The 20,936-nt window shown below is 37.8% G+C and overlaps 1 protein-coding gene and 1 long non-coding RNA gene across 2 annotated transcripts in view; both read left to right on the forward strand.

Annotated features, from left to right (window-relative positions):
- Window positions 1-20,936, forward strand: part of LOC139944851 (uncharacterized) — a 106,642-nt gene that overhangs the window by 59,209 nt on the left and 26,497 nt on the right. The window lies entirely within an intron of this gene.
- The window catches only part of LOC139944850 (glypican-6-like), a 68,203-nt gene that overhangs the window by 23,721 nt on the left and 23,546 nt on the right, over window positions 1-20,936 (forward strand). Inside the window, exon 3 of the mRNA XM_071941984.1 lies at window positions 9,043-9,434. Coding sequence (XP_071798085.1) covers window positions 9,043-9,434 — 392 coding nt within the window. The remainder of the gene's footprint in view (window positions 1-9,042; window positions 9,435-20,936) is intronic.

Genomic DNA, 20,936 nt, shown 5'->3' on the forward strand with positions numbered 1-20,936 from the left:
AAGCAAACACTTTGTTAAATATAATTATTACCGCAATTATCCGCAGTCAACCTACCAGATGAAGGAGGTGTTTTTCTACCATGTTTTCAGGGGAGAACATTACCGCTCATGCAGGAAATTTATATGGATAAGGCTTCTGGTTTAAGCATAGCACCCAGATACAATCCCTTCTGTTCAAAGTGCTGATGGATTCCTTTTGTTGCCTGTGCCAGGGCTGTCAAGTCAAATAATACGCCTTTTGTTGTTGCTAGACCTCTTAATGATCATATGCTCTATTGTTGGAAGGAGCTATTAAGGGTTCTTCTGAGAAAATGTTGTTTTGACCTCCCATAATTACCATGTTTTGAATGACTTTTGCTGTAAACTCTGATCTAGCTGATCCCTAGGTTGCGAAATAGGAAAATAAATGTGTTATGGAAGTTTTTCAGTCAGATTAAAGGAAATAAAGGAAATCGTTACTTTGGATTTCATCAAATGAAGCTTCTGTTGTGCAAGAAAAGAGTACTGCCAATTTAGTTCAAGACTTCTGGGGCAATAATATTTACTCATCATCTGCTACCACTACCTTCCTTGTTTTATCATCTGCAATCTACACAAACTTTGTTTCCTGTGAAAGATGATAATATCTGTAGATCTGGTTCAGTTCCTTAGAAGAAAATTCTTGTGTGACCTTTAAAACATCCTACATTTCTAGATTTTGTTTTTTGACGATGCTGATAAAAAAATGTGTTAACTTATTTTGTGTAATTTGATAACGGATAATAAAACAAACAAGGACAGGAATTACATGAGGCCACAGCGGTTATGGCCTCTGTTGCCCTTTTGCCCTGTTGCTTTGGTGTCTCTTCAAAATTTTCGGACAGACTTAAGAATTTTCCAGTAGGCGTGCCCTTTTTAAATTAAACATTGCCTTGCTCTCTCAACGTTGATACTCCAGGCCTGACATACATAATGCGTTTGCAGATGAATAAGTTAATATATAGACCTTTAGCAGCCATCCAAAACGAAACCAATCAAATCAAATGCACATTGTTTGTTTTCTGATTTCTTAATTAACAGTTGTTTAAAGCCATTGGACCCTTTTGGTACAGAAAAAAAAAAAAAAGTTCACAGATTTACAAATAATTTACAGGGTTTACAGAAGGTAATGGTGAAAGACTTCTCTTGAAATATTAGTCCATGAAATGCTTTACTTTTTGAGAAAATGGTAAAACAATATAAATTCTCGTTAACGAGAATTACGGATTTATTTTAAACACATGTCATGACACGGCGAAACGCGCGGAAACATGGGTGGGTTTTTCCGTTGTTTTCTCCCGACTCCAATGACCGATTGAGCCTAAACTTTCACAGGTTTGTTATTTGATATAGAAGTTGTGGTACACAAAGTGTGGGCCTTGGACAACACTGTTTACCGAAAGGGTCCAATGGCTTTAAACGAAAATGAAACAGTTGGAGAAACAAAAACATTATGTCTTGTTTCTAGATTTTGTATTGATAAATTCTTCTGTTTTCATGACCTCAATATTTAACTGTAGAGAAAACTTAAAGAAACACGTTGCCTTGGATCGGACGAGTTGGTCTTTGAAAAGCGTTTGTAACAGTTTGGTATAAAATTCATATGGTTAGAAAGATGTTGTAAAAGTAGAATACAATGATCCACACAAACATGCCTCGAAATTGCACGGTTTTCCTTCTACTTCGTCGACTAACACGGTCGGCCATTTATGGGAGTCAAATTTTTGACTCCCATGAATGGCCAACCCTGTTAGTTCGCAAAATAAAATGAAAACCACGCAATTTCGAGGCAAATTTGTGTGGATCATTGTATTCTACTTTTCAAACATCTTCCCAACCATTGCATTTTATAAAAACCAGTTACAAACACTTTTTATAGACCAACTCGTCCGATCCAAGGCAACGTGTTCCTTCAAGGTTTAGGTTCTTGGCAGGCAATATTCTCTCATCAGTCACTACCCTTTTAGTTGTTTTTTGGCATCTAATATTTTTTTCCTGTTCCTTTTTTGAAAAATTTCCAAACAGATGGTCACTTGAGGTGAGGGCTATGAGAAAAATGTTGGATAAGTTTAAAGGGAGAGAAAGTATTTGTTCTCGTTTCCTCTTGAACTGGAACAGATTAAAAGATGGTGGAAATAAGATACTCGCAGGGAGTTCCAAAGTGCATCAGTACCAGGGGGTAGAAAGCTGGCAGAATATCTCATAGTACTATCCTTCGGATCAGATACCGTGAAGGGATGAGGAGATATTGGCAAAACCTGTACTATAACCAGTACAGGTGTGAACCGACTAAAGCCCTTTTCCACACTACCTACCTTTGATCCGTGTACTTTCTCGACCCTTGTAAAAAGACTTCTACATGGATTAAAACTGACACAGAAATTCCTTTCGCACTACAAATGACAATACTCAACCCTTTCGCACTACAATATTTAACCTGTGTAATAAACAAAAAGGCTTCTACATGGATTAAAACTGACACAGAAATTCTTTTTGCACTACAACATATAACCATGGAGGAAGAAATAAACCAGAGAAAAGTTTAACCAGTTTCATGCTAACACTGAGATTAGTGGGTTAGTCCAGGGCAGGGTTAAGTATAAAGAGTATAAAGCCAGTTTGTTAATCTAGAAACGTTTTAGCCCTGAAAATGGTAGTGTGAACACTCCACTTAAACCGGGTAATCTCTGAGAACTTCTAAGCATTTTTTGTTTTTTTAATAAGAAATATTTTCTTCTTGTCTCATTGATGCAACATCATACCTGACTTTTTGACATTCAGTAAAGTGGGTGGTGGATCCAGGGAAACGCCAACCTTGGGTTATGTAAAGATACAGTAGTTTACAAAGCAGCAGAGTTTCTATCTGGAGATCAAGAAGACAAAGCCTGAGAATGGACGACCTTGTTGGTGGATTAGAGAAGGATGGATCTGTCTTGTCAGTCTGGAAGGTTGGCTGATCATTCCAAATTAACGCTCAGCTAATCTTGGGTCACCTTTGATCATTTGCGAAAGGATTAGGGACTGGGATTGATTATTTATGCATTTGATAATACTTGACAATAGATCTCACAAGTCTCTTGCGTAATTGAATGTAGACTAGGCGTGCGACTTTTCAGCTGAATTCCGTGTTCGTGGTTTCCATCTGTGTGCAGATGAACATTAAAAAAGAGGGTATGAAGTCTTGCTGTGTCTGAAACTTCTTATTTTGTTCATAAACTGCAATTGAATCGTTTAAGTGCATGATTTTATTTGCTCCACAAGCATGTTGTGCATTTACATGGGAATCAGGTTGGCTCAACGATTTAAATCCTAACCTTTCACCTCTGTGAACCGAGGTTCTTTACCTGATTGCGTGGGTTTTCTCTACCCCCTCCCCGAATTATAAAAGCAGCTATAATGCCAAACAATTTTGATGGCCAATCTTTTTATTGGATCATACTCTTGATAATCAAAATATTTCAACAAACTATTTCAACATTCCACCTCAAGTCATTGTTTGTGTCTCTTACTGAAATTTTGATTGAACCCTAATAAAAGCAAATCACAAGAGAAAGTCCCATGCAAGGCATTTAGATACTCAACGGACCGAAAATGAAAATAAACCCCATGACACAGAGACTATCAACAACACGTCCATTAAACACTTGATCTTCAATCTATCTTCTCAAGACATCTTGTCATTGGAAACTATGGAAGGTAAAAAGATATTCAAGGATTGCTTGGAAGGACTCGTCAATCACGCCACCACTGACACCCTCCTTATTCAGTCCCAATACCATTAATTACATCTTACTAAATTAAATTGGGCATAAATAGTTTATCCAGGGACTCTCCATAGTACATCATGTGGTATTGGGTTGCTTTTAATTAAATAGTGTGCAAGTGCAGGATATAATATCGTACACACATCAGTGTTATGTTAATTATCGTAGTATTGAATAATAGTGACCCTGTCAAATGCAGGTCTCAGTGATATGAAGCTTTGATGGTTTTGTTGGAGGTATGACATGAGTTATAGGTTTATGGGTAACAGCCATGTGATTGAAATCTCAAGCAGGACACACAGTTCAAAACAGAGAGAGTCTCTCAGACTTCTACGTTATGCATGTGAGATTTGAGGCATTGCATCGTGAGATCAATGTGTAGCCTTTCAGGCCTTGAAATAACCCAATTACTGTGGTGCCCTGTGCTTTTGATGTGGTGCTCTTTGTAAAATTTGCACACATCGAGAAGGGGCCTTTACCAGAGAAAAATTTCTATGCCCCTTCAAAAACGAAGTTCAAGGCATGGTATATTACTCTCTACTACATCTCAGTCTCAGTCTTAATCCCAGTTCTTGGGCTTGAATTTGACGGGGAATTCCCCCAAAATCCACAAGTGAGACTGCTTGTAGCTCAAGACCAGATTCAAAATGAGAAAAATAACAGCTTCAAAATGTGTTTGTGTGACCTTCACATCACTATTTTGTGATGAGGATTGTCACTGGTCAGAACCAAGAACCATTCAGTCACTGTCCAAACAGCAACTTCAAAGAGACTTTCAATTTCAATATTGTAAACATTACATTTTGCAAACAAAGGATATATAGTGACCTTAAATTTCTCAACTTTTAAATCAACAGAAATAAAAAAAATTGTTACTATTATATGAGTCACTGGTTTTGGTATCAAGATTTGCAAGGTGAAAGAAAAAAATTGGAAGGTTTCCAATAACACCATGCCAAAGAACATAAATCTTGATTGCACCATCGGCATCCAGAGATAAACGAAAGAAAAATAGACAGCGATTAGAGAATACCGATCAAAACATGAATTGTTCACACAAAACAAATCAGTGTACTGGTTTCATTTCAGAACCATATCAAAAGAGTATTGATTTATGTTAACCCTTTTTGTTCGTTCTTCATTACTATGGGACTGGAGGCCTCTAATATCTTGGTACGCTGAGTTGTGCCGTTCTCCCATCCCACACTCATCTATCATCATACCCAGGGATGCTTCAGTAAGTGGCATGAATCATATGACAACGTTATCATAACAAAGAAGGCATTAACAGTGTAGCAGTCATGCATAGACTGGCTATGAGTCTCTCTCAATCACCTCATTGTTCTTTTGATTCATACAAGGGTTGATGGGGGGTCTTTATCATAACAAAGGAGGTATTAATACTTGTGACTTTGTTTCAGTAATAATTTAACTGGCACGAGTCTAACAGTGCTCTTCAATACAAATTGATACAATTCCCTACTCTTGAATCATGTTGAGATTTGCAAGATATTGTTGCAAGATATATGTCTAAATGTTTTGGTTTAGCCAATGACCGATACAAAAGTGCTACTTTTACCAATCAACCAGTCTAAAAGGATACCATAGAGGTAGAAATACATGTACATCCATGGTTTATACAATCTTCACAACAGATTTTAAAAGGACTTGTGCAGGCATGTATGTTTTGTTTTTGAATGGACAAGGCCACCAAGGCATTTTCTTTTTGGTAAAAGGGCACTCTATGAGGACTAGCCTCCACAGTTGATGTATCTCAACATACGCATAAAATAACAAACCTGTGAAAATTTGAGCTCAATCGGTCATCGAACTTGCGAGATAATAATGAAAGAAAAAAACACCCTTGTCACACGAAGTTGTGTGCATTTAGATGCTTGATTTCAAGACCTCAAGTTCTAAATCTGAGGTCTCGAAATCAAATTTGTGGAAAATTACTTCTTTCTCGAAAACTATGGCACTTCAGAGGGTGCTGTTTCTCACAATGTTTTATACCACCAACCTCTCCCCATTACTCGTCACCAAGAAAGGTTTTATGCTAATAATTTTTTTGAGTAATTACCAATACTTTAATGCCTCCATGAACTGTGAAGTTGGATTCATACACTTGCATTGCACTGGTAGAGAATGGATGTTGGTTTTTGAAGCAACGATTGTAGCAAGTCTAGGGTGACTCACCATCCCTTTTCTTCTCACTAATTCTTATTGTTCAATACACACACCATGGTGCATGATGCAGTCTTTGTGGTAGTGTTTTACATAATTTATTCTAATTAGTAGCTGGACAACAACTTGCAATATTTGCATACACGCAGTAAATTATACCCAATTAGCTTAATGAGCTCTAATGCGGAAAGACTTCCATTGAAGCTGAAAATGAGATTTAGAATTAGATGGTTTTATCTTTTTTATTACTATGGATTTTTATGATAATGTTTTTTCATGAGGGTTGGATTTCTACCAGTGTCAACCAACTGGTAGTCGTTGACATACAGTTTCATAAATTTATAATGGAGGCCACAAGGTTCTGGCTCGATGCTTGAAGCGTTGATGTTGTGTAGCAGTCAAGAGATTGGGATGTGCAGTTTAGAGTGGTAGACCAGTATTAGTCATCGTAGTTTGAGGGAATTTGAGCAAAATTTGCAAGATTTTCTGTTTCTTCTTTATGGTTTAGGGCCTACTCCGACATGAATTTTCTCTTCACAGTTTGCCCATAATTTTGTTCGAAGGGCCTACTTGCCATGAATTTAAATTTTTTACAGCAGGCACCCATAAATTTATTCTTACAGCGAGAATAATTCCAAACCAGTTTTTGCCTGTAGTCATTTTTCATGAATGGAAATAAATCCTGAACTTGTGTTTTGAGCATTGCAATAATTTGATTATGAATCAAATTTATCAAATTTTTGTCATTTATTTTATCAGAAAAATTATGGAATTGTTTGACACCACATAATTTATTTTTGTATGCCAGACTTTCAGATTCTTGCATGCTAACTCATTATGATTTAACTTTAATGCAACTGGCAGTTAAAACAATAAATACAAATTGCAGAGTCATATTTCCAATTAATTTTAATAATAATACTTATTGCCACAGTTCAATTTCTTCTTTTTACTTAAGTATTGAAAACAGACATGACTTATTCATCTCATCGATGATAAATTGGGTGTATCTTATCGGCAGTAGAACGGGCCCTCAACTTAACGAGTATAATAATTGGACTGGGCTTTTAAATGATTCATAGCGATGATGATTAAACTGCCGAGATACTCAACCAGGAAGGGAGCATCGTTACTACACTCCAGCTCCTCTGGAGATTCTTAAATAGGTTTTTTTCAAGAAGGCAGTAATTTAGAGTAGTGAGGGCTTAAATTAAAGTCGTTAGAGCCATGGAATAAATTTAGCTTGTCTGTGGATGTTTCTCAAAGCTGTGTTCGGAAACTGATCTCTGATAATCCATAACCGTAACGTGGTTCTGTCGGATTGACTTGGCTTAGAACAAAGCGTCCAAATCTTAAGTGATGTTTGAAGCTTTGTAGCAATCTTATTACAGTCTGATAGTGTGTGAGTGTTGAAGGATAAAGACAGATAGACTACTTACCTACCAAAATGACTTGAGGCATAATTGGATACTTCGAAACACTAGGTGGCAGTAGACATTCCAGGAAAATTTGCATTGTTTACTTAGTTCTAAGCATACACAGATTACCAAGAACATGATTAAAATTTATCTTTTAAGTATACTGCCAGTCCTACCACCTATCTTCCCATCAAAAGTACCTGATGAAATTTTGTGGTAAACTGCTTCATGTTTCCATACATTTTACCTTGTACCGTGGGATTTTGTTTGATCAAAACAAAATAGTGAATTGTCTATAAAGGATTTAAAAAGAAGAATAAATACATTGTACAAATTTATCATTTGATAAAAGACAATCAATTTGTTTCCCCAACGTGCTGGTTTAACACTCAGAAAGCTTGCCAATCATGTCTGTGTGTGAAAAATTGCCAAGATAAATTAGTCATTGTTTCAATGTGGCTGTTTTCTTAGAAAAACATCAAAGGTTTAATTGACAGTAATTTGGTATTTCCCGATCAATGTATATGTTAATTAAAACTTTACTGAGGTTCCAGATTTCCTCCCTTAAGCCTCTTCTAAACTGTCATGGAAATTCCCTGCGTTCCAACTCTGGGAAAATTTTGTCAGAAATAAAGTTGATATGTCATTAGGGCCTGCTCATGCAGTTATGTGCTCAATTTATTTATGGCTAATGTATGATCCATGATGTATTCCACATGAGTATGCACATTTTTTTCATGATCAGCAGTCCTGCCACGACAGCCATCAAGGTCATGACCTCTGTTGCCCCTGGTTTCACCTTGGTGCCCCTTCAACAGTTTCTCATACTTGAATACTTTTCAATGGAAGTGCCTTTTGTAAAATTAAAGGGCTTTGCCCCCTCAAAGACGAAATTCAGTTCCAGGCTTGCATACTTTTAAAAACAGAAAAACTAACAATTTGTAGGGACCGACATGTAGCACACATTTTACTAAGATTTGTTTTTTAAAGACAGTGGACACTATTGGTAATTGTCAAAGATTAGTCCTCACAGTTGGTGTATCTCAACATATGCATAAAATAACAAACCTGTGAAAATTTGAGCTCAAACAGTCGTCGAAGTTGTGAGATAATAATGAAAGAAAAAAACACCCCTGTCACACAAAGTTGTGTGCTCTCTGATGCTTGATTTCGACACCTCAAATTCTAAACTTGAGGTCTTGAAATCAAACTCATGGAAAATGACTTCTTTCTCGAAAACTACGTCACTTCAGAGGGAGCTGTTTCTCACAATGTTTTATACTATCAACCTCTCCCCATTACTTGTAATCAAGGAAGGTTTTATGATGATAATTATTTGGAGTAATAACCAATAGTGTCCACTGCCTTTAAAACTTTGGTACTCACTATGTGAGATTTGAGAACTATACTACAAATATTTTCAAGACAAATCCTGGTCCCTTTTTACTAGTTCAAACTTAATATTCATAGGGATGCTTTTCAACATTGAACTAGCCAGCTGGACCGCTTGGAGTGCAATTTGACTGGTCCTCTGGGCTGGTGTTTTACATGTATTGGCATTTGGCCAGCGGACCACAGATATGGGACAACCTGTCTTTATGCATACAAAACATGAATGTTTCAGCTATATCAATAATTTGTTCTCTTTTCATCCTCAGATTTTTTCAAAGAGTTGATCGATAGAGGGCAAGCCGATCTCCGAGACATGTTCACAAAAACCTACGGGTCGCTATACCAACAAAACTCTGAGTTCTTTGACGAACTATTTGAAAACTTTCGTCGGTATTACCACGGCAGCGACATCGACCTCGCCAGCACCATGGAGGATTTTTTCACGGAGTTACTGCAACGGATGTTCAGTCTTCTCAACCCACAGTACACATACACAGAGTCATTCTGGGATTGCTTAATACAGCATACAGATGATCTGAAACCGTTTGGCGACGTACCAGCTAAACTCACCTCCCATATCAAAAGAGCATTTATTAGCGCAAGAACTTTTGTTCAGGGGCTTTCAGTGGGACGAGATGTCATAACCCAAGTGTCAAAGGTTTGTATTTCTTTTGTTTTGTTTTACACTTAACATTGCGACAAATATCTTCAATCCCTAATAGTATTTATCCTAATGTCTTGGAAAGACAATGACATGGTTTGTCTCGTAACTATTGAGAAATATAGTTGTCAGGACATTTACAAAATTTACCCCACGGCGTAGATTCTGATTGACCTAAGGCAGATTTATCAAGGGGGGGGGGGGAGGAGGGGATTGAAAGCCAGAGCTCTGTTGAGGGTTCCGTGCCAACTTGCTTTGTCCTGCTCATACAAAGTTGATGAGGACCTACTCAAATTGTGAATTTTTCAAACAATTACTAAGCTAAATACTGTAAACCGCAATGACCTGCTGATAATGACAAAACAAGGACAGGTTTCTTGGGGAAAAAACGAAAAAAAAAAAGAACCCAACCCCAAAACTATGCTCCAAGGGATCAAATGTTCAATTTGTCCAGACTCACATCTGGACGGATGTACAGGATGTTAAGGTTTTTGCTTTCCAGATGACATTTGTGCCGGAGGCGTTTGGTTAAGAAAAACAATTTCACCGGTTGAATTCAGCGGTTGAATTTCACACGTGGCTTCCTTTCTGTCAGATGGAAAGTCCAAATCTGTCGGAATGTTTGCCGTACCTTGCTTTTTGCCACTGAGCTGTAAGCCAAAGATGGAAATGGCTGGAGGGTCTTCTAAAAGATTAAAAAAAACTATCCCTTCAATCTAGAATAAATGGAATTGGTCTAGCGAAGGTGAAAATCTAGCTTGTAGAATCACTGTTCCAGGCCTGTGTGCTTCGTTTTTGAAAGGGCAAGGGCACCAAGGCACTTTCTTCTTTGTAAAGGGCACCCACCCTATGAGGAGATTTTAATGTTTTACCGTAGCATTTCAAGGGCCCCAAGGCAATGACATGGGGGCATAGAGGCAATCAACAAACTGAAATGACAAATTGCTTTGTTTTACAGTTCTGTTTTGCAAAGGTGTTGTTTAGAAGGCTAGCCATAGAGTGTGTGGTATGACAACATTTTAGCTATCCTTGCGTTGTTGGGGATGCTACCATGAGCATGGGTAAGGTGGTCCCGATTTAGGGTCACTTTGTCACTGCCTCTCAACAGGTGAATTGGCATTTTTATTTTTTGGACACTTCACACAAAGCCTGAAGTTTGACTAACAAAAGTTGTTTTCATAGTCACTCACCCAGTGATGTTGTTTAAATTTCCTGATGCGAGCCTAGTCAATGAGGGCGCTCTTCATAAAAGAGTAATGTCAGATGTTACATCGTAACTCAGATTTGTTTCCATAGTGATGTCATAACACTACAAAGAGCAGTGAAAACAAGTCATGTTTATTTGAACTTCACCGTGCGCAACACTTGTCGTCTTACAGCCATGAAATTGGATGGATTTATTCCGCATTTACAGTTTATTGTTTATCGTGTAACGCCGTTGAAAGATTGGGGGGCAAGGAACAGCTCAGCATTAATCATTTTGTTTAGTTTGTTCCCCCATGAGTGATCCCATCTGACGAGAGATCCAACCCTCTTGAAGATTCTACTTTTGTCGCTGGGAGCGGAGGAATGTCTAAGAGTTGGTGGCCCATTACGCGATTGAGATGTACTCATCTCATCTACTGATGACGAGAAAAGGTCAAGTCATGTGACCCCCTACTTACATGTACATGTAGTTGTCATGGTGACCAACATCTTGTCTGATGAGCCCATCATGGGGAGTCATTATGGGTAGCCGGCTGATAACCGAAGTTTTATACCATCCCAGTTCAATGGACCGTTACTGTCTACAGTGCAAGATCAATGACACTTGGAACTTTTCATCCCAAAATTTCCTGGAATTCTCCAAAGTCTGCAAAGAATGACTTATATCAGAGCTTTAACTTCTTTTAAACTGTGCTTGGTTTCATATGATGTTCTTATCTACCTGAGATTGGGTTTGGAGTTTCACCAAATTTTAAAAAGATTCTGGTAGATTTGGATCAAGTCCTTATAAACTGTACTTGGTACGTACGGCGTACCATAATAAAAATGAATAATATTTAAATAGGCCTACACTTTGGGTAAGAATAATAACAGTAGATTGTACCTTTAGAGTTGATTGAAATTCAGCTTTTAATCAACTAAACGAGGTTCAGCATTTAGTAAATTTAAACATCGATCTTGATTCATGCCAAATTTGTTCTTACAAATGACAAATGTGCGTGTTGTTATGACAGATCCAGATGCATTGATGAAGTGCAATTGTGTGTAAGATATTAATAAAGTATTAACGATAGCCACAATGGTCATGAACCCTAGGGGCAAAGTACTTGAGACATTGCATCATTGTCACCAGTCTGTTTGTCTTGTCCCCTGAAGACATATTAAAGTTCACCATGGTGTGGCAACACATCATCGTGGCCACCAGCCTTTATTGGTCATGTCCCCTGAAGCCCATGACCACTATACATAAAGAGACAGGTCACCCCATCATGGCACCAGCCTACAAATGTATGTATTGATCATGTCCCCCGGAGGCGTAGCTTTTAATTCACTATGCAGTGGGTCACCACATCAGGGTTACCAGCCTATATTTGGTCATGTCCCCTGAAGCCCTATCCAATTCACCATGCAGAAGATAACCCGCAATATAACACCAGCCATTCTCAAAGTCTTGTTCCCTGAAGGCATCAAGCAATTCACAATACGTAAGGTCAATCACATCGCGGCCACCAGCCTGTATCTTTTTCACTCAAACCCTTAATAAAATTTTCTCCTTATAAATGAAACCCGACATAGATTATGTGCAAGATCGTTGTCTGCTTTTTTTCTTGAGGAAACCTGAAGCAAATCAAGTAGGATCTCCCGCATAATGGGGTTTGTCAGTCAGAGGCCGCACACGGGTATAAATCGGGATGATTCGATGTGAGGCATGGATCTCTTAGGACATAGTACCGTCAGGACCATTCTAATAAGAACAGAGGTGATGACATTCTGATATCAAACTCAGCTGCCGACGACGTCTCAAAAATCATACAGCTTCAAAGTTACATGTAATGCTTTCATCTGCAGGGGTTAAGTTGGTGAACAGATTTGTCACATAGTTGTTTTTTTCTGTAACTGCACTTTTTGCGACCAAGCTGTGTCAATATTTGCACTTTACAAATTGTCAGCACCAATTTTCAATCACAAAAAGATGCAAGACTGTTTCTGTACTTAGCTTCACATTCATTTGATCTCAATTCATCATAGACAAATTTGCTGAGAAAAAGCTACAGTTGGACTAATCCATCCTCTGTTGCCCCGGTTTTTGGCCCCTTCGAAAGTTTCCCATAGACTTAAATATTTTCCACTGGAGTTGCCTTTATCTTCCAAAACGAAATTGGCCTTTCCCTTTTAATGATGAAATAAACCTTATGATGCATTGACATCATCAAGCTGCCATTTCAGACATAATGCATTGTACGATGATGAAATGGGGAAACACAGAGATTTGTGGGGGGGGGGGGGCACATTGTATTGCCCAATGACAACCTTCGTTTGAACTCTAGGTAACGGCATCAAACTCAAACGTCATGTTCATAAAAAGTCTACTGCCATTCTACATTATGGTGATTGCCTATTCATTGTGTTTCTTACCTCAGTTTCCATGGAAGAAAAAGTAGACAGATTTTGTCCACCGCCCTTTAACAGGCTTCAAATGGAGGCAACGAAGGCAATTGCCTCAATGCCCCCTGTTCATTGCCTTGGTGCCCTTGAAATGCTCCAGTAGAAATTCACAATTTTCTCATAGAGTTGCCCTTTACCAAGGAGAAAATGCCTTGTTGCCCTCGCCCTTTCAAAAACTAAGCATACAAGCCTGCTTTAAATTAACCCAGCTGTTTGTGTGAATTCATCGCTAATGATCATATCACTGCAGGCAGAGACACTCTCTTCAACTCCCCACTGCTCCCCAAACGCCCCGACCAGTAGATTCCCTCACAGCGGCACGTTCCCAGATCACGATTTTCCAGATACTTGTTAGCAACACAACACTCGTGCTTATTGATCAGGGCCTTTTTGTAGAGTCTAGTCTTACACTCCTGCCTAGACTTTTTTTGTTTCAAACATATTTCTCTTAAAAGTCTCTTCTTGTGTTTAACCTGACAAAATGATCGATAGACTCTGACCTTTCTGAAGGTGCATCGTTGCTAGGGACTGAAATTGTGGATTGCAAGACTGGAATAAGTATAAATAAGTAATTGAGTTTTCTCATCAATATTATTTTGAAATTCACTTTTAAATTAATTTTACTCAAACAGTATTGTATGTGTACACTACATGTATATTGAACGTTTTTGTATACAGTCTTTGCGACCAAACAAGTCAAGGACAAATGTCTGAAGACAATTTTTAAAATTAATGCACGAAATTTGCGGAGTTGGAATTGCACTTTCGTTGTTAACCATGAAATTTGCTTAGTTTTTATCGCTCTAAAATATAAAGTGTAGTTTCCTTTACATAAATGCACTCTTTTTTCCATCATAGTAGACCACTTTCTATGATATTAATTCAAAGATTCTAAATTGTTTTTTGTGTGTGTAATATTTCCTTGATTTGGTTAAACGAAATCAATTGAAAGCCAGGATTGGTAAGGATATATATAATTGTTTAATTTTAGTCTGAAAGCACTGATTATGAATATGAACATCATACAAGAACTGTGAAATATTGCTTTCCGAAACGAAGTTTTGTTTGAGAACTGCATCTGAAAACCTAAAAGCAAAACAAAAGCCCACGCTGATTTGGGTTGTTTTAAAACTAAAATTTAGGAAAGTGTGCTTACATGCTGAAAATTGTGCATGTTTTTTTAAACATTTGTTCCTGACTCGCACAACGGTATATGTATATCCTTGATTACACAAAACAGGGGCACCGCTGTCTGTAATTGTTTTTTCAGTGTATGTGATTTTTCAAAAGAACAAAATCTACAAGGGAACCTTTTAACAAGAGACTAGAGAACATGGTTTGTTATTTTTGAGTTTTTAAAGGCAGTGGACACTATTGGTTATTGTCAAAGACTAGCCTTCACAGTTGGTGTATCTCAACATATGCATAAAATAACAAACCTGTGAAAATTTGAGCTCAATCGGTCATCAAACTTGCGAGATAATAATGGGAGAAAAAAAACACCCTTGTCACCTGAAGTTGTGTGCGTTTAGATGATTGATTTCGAGACCTCAAGTTCTAAACTTAATGCATTCATCAAATTCGTGGAAAATTACTTCTTTCTTGAAAACTATGGCACTTTAGAGGGAGCCGTTTATCACAATGTTTTATACCATCAACCTCTCCCCATTACTCGTTACCAAGGAAGGTTTTGTGCTACTAATTATTTTGAGTAATTACCAATAGTGTCCACTGCCTTTAAAGCATTTAGGTCTGGTGAATTCAAGCTACATGTATGGCCATTTCTAAATAAATGGCTACAGCTGCGACTTGATGATAAGTCACAACATTTATATATTATTTACATTGGCCCATAACAGCCGTAGCCACAAGTTAAGACAAGGCCTAAAATATTCCATGCTCGGCAGCATGAGGAAATCATTTTCTTTTTTCTCATACACTGTGCTCACTGCTATCAACCCAGCATTGTTTATCCCTTGAAAGTTCAAGAACGCGGTAATATTTGTCCAGCATAAACAAATGGAATTCCCACATTTCACAATGTGTTTTTACAACTGCTGTACTATCATCTCTTTCACAACCGAACCTGGATTGTATTTTATTCCATAATGTATCGTATTACAGTAAATATTGCATGAACTAGTATTCTCATACTGTTTGTAGGGTTTTCAACTTCCACAACAAAAAATGTTGATGTAAAGATGACATTTTTTAAAAGGTTTTATTATTTGCTTAAAATTAGTAGTTGGGATGGAATGCACATTAAGAAAAGTATTCCGTCATGATTTTCACATCAATATTCAACATTGATGAAGCAGTTAAGAGTGCTTTTACGACTGCATTTAATATAAAAAGAAGCACTGTTGGCGAAATTTATCAGCAGTTATACACCTATTGCCATCCGTGAAGCATAAACAAGCTTATTTGCCCAACAAGATCTCTCTGTAATTTTTAATCCGGTGCGAAATGAACTTTAATAATGATAATTGCCTTAAGCTAATTATGTATTCTCAGAGAACTTCCGACTCCTCCACGATGCTTCACAGTAAGTGGCTTTGAATTAATGTTTCACGAGCGTTAAAGGCTTTGGTTTCATCGAACGAAACGAAGGGACGCAGAGAGAAACTGAAAATGATATACACTCTCTCTCGCTGTATCTTTATGATGTCATAGGCCATCTGTAGGGCATTGAGAGACCTGTTTTTAATAAATATTTCCGACTTCCAACCACTTCAGAGACATTCGAACAATCTAAACAGATGATAAATAATGCTCAGCATATATAGAGCTTTTGACAGAACGATACTTACTGCCTGTGTTGCCATGGTAATGGCCGCCTAATGAACCCAACGAGCTACAATTTAGAGTCGGAGGAATATTTAATTGGATTCCAAACAGCAACGACCGATATCAAATTGGAAATTAGAAACAAAATCCACCCATCTACCGTAGATGGTGTTTAATAGACAATCCTTTTAGAGTCATTTGCATAAAATTGTCTGGTAGGCTAACCAGTTTTTGTTACCGCCATTAGTCGGGTGCTTATTCTTGTGTACACGTCACGCAGAGCTTTTATTTCATCTTACGCTTGCACTTCATGTAGTTGCATCAACAACATTGGTCGAGGATGTTTGTGATTTTAGCCTCGGGGTAGTAAACTCAGGACCGGACAAGTCTAGTGGACTAAAAGTACCTCACAGTGATAACAAATAAAGGAAAATGATATTTAATGTTGATACTTGAATCTGGTAAACATCTTTCAATGATGTTGGGTATTAAAGCAGACATTCAAATGCTATTCACATGAAAATAAATTAACTGGTGTCCCCTGCTTTATTTTAGCATGGGTGTAAAATTTAGCAATGTTTGAAAAGAAATTGCAATAGAACTTGGACAGTAAAAAACATGTGCAATTGTCCTTTCACACAAGGAACATTTTGTAAATTTGTACAACCATGCTACATTTTAGCAAGGTACCCTTGCTAAATTGCTCCCATGTGAAAGGGGCTATAGGCCAAATTTGTTAAGACAACATTAATGAGACATTCTCGTAGTGCATGTTCAAATTAAAATAGTTTATATTTTAAACTGTGCAGGAAGTTCTCTCGTTACATTTATGTTCTGGTCCAGTAAGTTCTTTAAGGTACAAGGCCCTGTAGTCTTGTGGATTTTCCCCTAATTTTGAGCCCTGTGACCCCATTAAGAAGTCACTTTCTGATTAACTGAAGGTGACTTTTTTCCCCTTCAAGGAAAACAAAACAACCTTTTCTCAGGATGTTACTGTTCAGACATCAAACCCCTGTGGTTTTCACTGGTCTCACCATGGGTTAAACCAATGGTCATTTGTATGGAGGGGGACAATGATGAAGGTTATTAAATCAAGGGGATGTTGTTAGTGGTCAGCGGACAGTGGTCAGTGCACTGGGCAGTTTGTTGTTTAAGTACACAACCATCAAAGCCAACATTGAGACACTCAAGGATTTGAGTGCTTGTGTTTTGTTTTTTTTGTTTTTTTTTTTTTTTTGCGGGGGGGGGGGGGGGGGGGGGTTTAAGTTTAGTGACTCGTCTGTTTGGAATGATATGAATGTTTTTGTTTGGCTGGGTGGATTGTGTGTGAAGCACTCGCCTCTCACCAATGTGGCCTTGGTTCGATTCTAAGCTGAGGGCTTCTGTGAGTAGAGTTTTGTGTTGGTTATCTTGTATGTGTACCGTGTGGTTTTTTTCTGCAGCCATCAAGTTTTTCCTCTCTTGAGTAAATTCAAACACTTTCAATCTAACTGGCTGTGCTTCGTGCTCATTAATGGGTTGATGTTGCTGACTGCCAAAGGCGCAGTAATGACCCCCCAAAATTATTACATACTGTATTAATAATTCATACAATTGAAATTGTTACTTTTTTGCTTACGTGGGAAGAACTTTCAAATGTATCCAATGCTTTTACTAAAAATATGTTCAATAAAATGCTGATTTTTATTTTGTGGAGGAAAATACAACAAGAATTAATTCATTCCCATCTTCGAGTTTTCCTAAAATGACTGCACAACTGACATGAAAACCAAATAGACTCGATCCAAATATGGCAAATGATTGTTTGGGTCTGCAAATGTCATTTACTCAACTTTCATTAATTTCACTGAAATATGGAGTATTCAGGTGGAAATATTTCTCTGAGACAGATTAGTTGATATTTAGTAGGATGCTGACAAAAATACTTGCTTGAACAATCTTGAAATTTCCAAGATTTCGAACTGACAGTGAGATGCCATCCATACTCTCCTCAGAGATCGGCCAAGTCACTCATGAATATTCCAGTTTGGCTCAACGCGAATAATTTGCCCCATTTTCTGCTTTGCTTTCCCTCCGCCAATTATGTTATCAAAACCGACATGAATTAAATATCCACCGTGTCTGACCCTCCCCAGGGAGGATGGGGTTTGAGGGGGTGATCAACAACACTATTGATCCCCTAGGGGATGGGGTGTAGGTGAGATAGCTGGGACTTGCAGTGATGCAAGAATGGGGTAATTGTTTTGATAACGGCTCGGGTCTAGTTGATGTGTAGCGTGGAAAAGGATGAAAAACCCTACATTTAATGTAAAAAAATAACTGTACACTTTGTGACTTTGATTGTATACATCCCAAATAGTTCAAAACATTTTGTGCTTCCAGCTTCTCCAAATGCAGTCCACTCAATGCAGTAGGCATGTGATTCCTCAAAAATGTTCCCGTTTTCAGGATTTTCTTAAAGTAGTTAAATAAACAGTTCACATTGTGTTCAAATGTGGTGTTTTGCATTTCTGATGATGGTTACGAGTCTACAACCTCCTGAATTGTAACAATGCATCTTGAGGTTTTGAGTCTAAAATAAGGGTGAACCCATATAGAACCCAGACCAGTAAGTAATTTTCAGAAAGTTGCAGATTTATCATTTACTATTTCTGATGAAGTGATTATCCTAAGTTTAATTGATTTTATTTTTATATGAGCTTTTCACACAATGGGTACTTCTCAAGTTAAACTGCATTTAGGCAGGATAGTTCTGCATTAAGAAAAATACATTTAAGAATGAGAGTTTACAGTTGACACAGTTAGCCTTTCTAATCGACCGTATTTAGTCTACTATGGAGAAATTAGCAACTGTGTTATGTCTTCATCACACAGTTAGGCTTCATGCAGAAGGTGTTAAGGTGATGCAACCAGCACTATTGATTAACAGTGTAGAAGGACAACGGGTTTAGGAAGAGATCATTGGTATGCATGGAGAGTTATGGAGGCTAATGAAGATTGATAAGTGAAATGAATAGCTGTCCTAATGGTCAAGAAATCACAGACAGACAGACACAGTGAATGACAAACAAAACACTGGTCATTGAGGGTACGTTAGTCTTCTGTCAATACTGTTCAGCCCTACATTGTGTCAGTTTCTGTACAATAAATAAAGAATAACATCAGGACTCAATATGCTGCTTAAACTGTAATTGAAAGTTCAACACTTAGGTAGAAGAAAATTGTTTTTGCTAACTTAAGAGTACAAGGTTGGCAAGAAATGTTTGTTTGATTGTCATCTTCACATATTTTACATGGCTACGTTTAGCGCAGAAACTTTTGAGCTAACCCTGTGAGAATGGTTACAGTAAGGTGTTGTTAAAATTAATGTGCAAAACATTACTTTTTAGACCCCTTGCATATGAGGTCACACTCGCAAACAGCGCCCTCACTGGTGTAGAGGAGGCAGATCATTGGACGACAGCCGCTCTTAGTATGTACAAACATGCATGCGACCTCAGTGAACTAGGGCACACTCGCAAACAGCGCCCCCACTGAGGTAGAGGAGGCAGATCATTCAGCTGCTATTACTTTAGTGTGTTCAAACATAAGTGTGACCTCAGTGTACTAGCAGTGTGGGCATTTTGCGAGGGGGTCTATTGATAGCCTACATGAATAATAGCTGCACTTACTATAATATTCAGTGTTAATATCAAAACATCATCTGAGGTACTTCAGATGTGTCCCTTAGAGCCTATCAAATGCACAGTCAGAGAGTGGCATTCATCATCAAACGCGTGCATCTAGTCTGTCCTGACCCATCCTTAGAGCCAACGATGACAGTAGTGTGTCTGAGATGCACTAGTTATAATTATGCAGCAGGAACAGTCCCTGGTAAACCTCCATGCTGTAACTCTGTCCTCTCCTGAATAAAATCATGATTTACTCCTTCAGTGAAAAAGCCTGCGAGACTAGTGTACTTAAAGGCACGAACACTATTGGTATTTACTTAAAATAATTGTTAGCATAAAAACTGACTTGGTAACTAGCAATGGAGAGCTGTTGATTACATAAAATATTGTGAGAAATGGCTCCCTCTGAGTTAACGTAGTTTTGAGAAAGACATAATTTCTCACTCATGTAAAAGAAGACTTCAGCTGAAGCCTTTTGTGAAGCCTTTTGTTTTGCATCGGAAAGCACACACTCTAATGCAACAAGGGTGTTTTTCTTTCATGATTTCCTTGCAAATTCGATCACCAATTGAGCCCAAATGTTCACAGGTTTTTTACTTTATGCACACGTGTATGTTGGGATACAGCAAGTGAGAATACTGGTCTTTTGACACTTATGTCGAAGGTGTCCATTGCCTTTAAGAGAAACTTCAGGGATACATCGTGTTTAACACGCAATTTATTAGAGCTAGAGTGCAAGTCAGGGAGAATTTTGTTTATGGTTGCGGAATATTGAAACCGAAGTCACGGTGTCTGGACCACAGGACACAGATAATACTGAAAGGCACCAATAAAATTACATCTAATTATGTCCTGGTGGAATCTAAGATCTTAGTAAGAACACACTACGATTGTGTCATTGGATCTTGGCCATGTTTGTGTTAAATCCTCCAAACTGTCAGAGCATTTAATATTAACCACAAGTTTTTGAATGATAGATAAATTATGTCAGCCAGCAATGTGCCATTTATGTACACTGCATTCTACACAGTTCACAGTGAACCTTCCTACTGTCTGAACAATCAAAATCATCCACTGTGGTTTTGAATGATACACTGTCACTTTGCATATTTAATATCATGAGATGAACGCATACTACACAGTTCATAGTTAACCCTCCTACTGTCTGACCATTCAATATCATCCACTAAGGTTTCATATTAAATATGAATGCTTTTCAATAATGCAAAGTAGACACCCAGACCACTTGGAGTATATTTTGACTGATCCCTATGTATTCTAATTACATGTAGCATTTGTCCAGCAGACCACTGCTAAGGTAGATTACATAAAATGATTATTTATTCCTTATTAAAATGGCACTAAGGTAATTAACTAAGTTAAATTTTAC

Source organism: Asterias amurensis, chromosome 12, assembly GCF_032118995.1.
Source record: "Asterias amurensis chromosome 12, ASM3211899v1".
In the NCBI taxonomy this organism is placed as follows: Eukaryota; Metazoa; Echinodermata; class Asteroidea; order Forcipulatida; family Asteriidae; genus Asterias; species Asterias amurensis.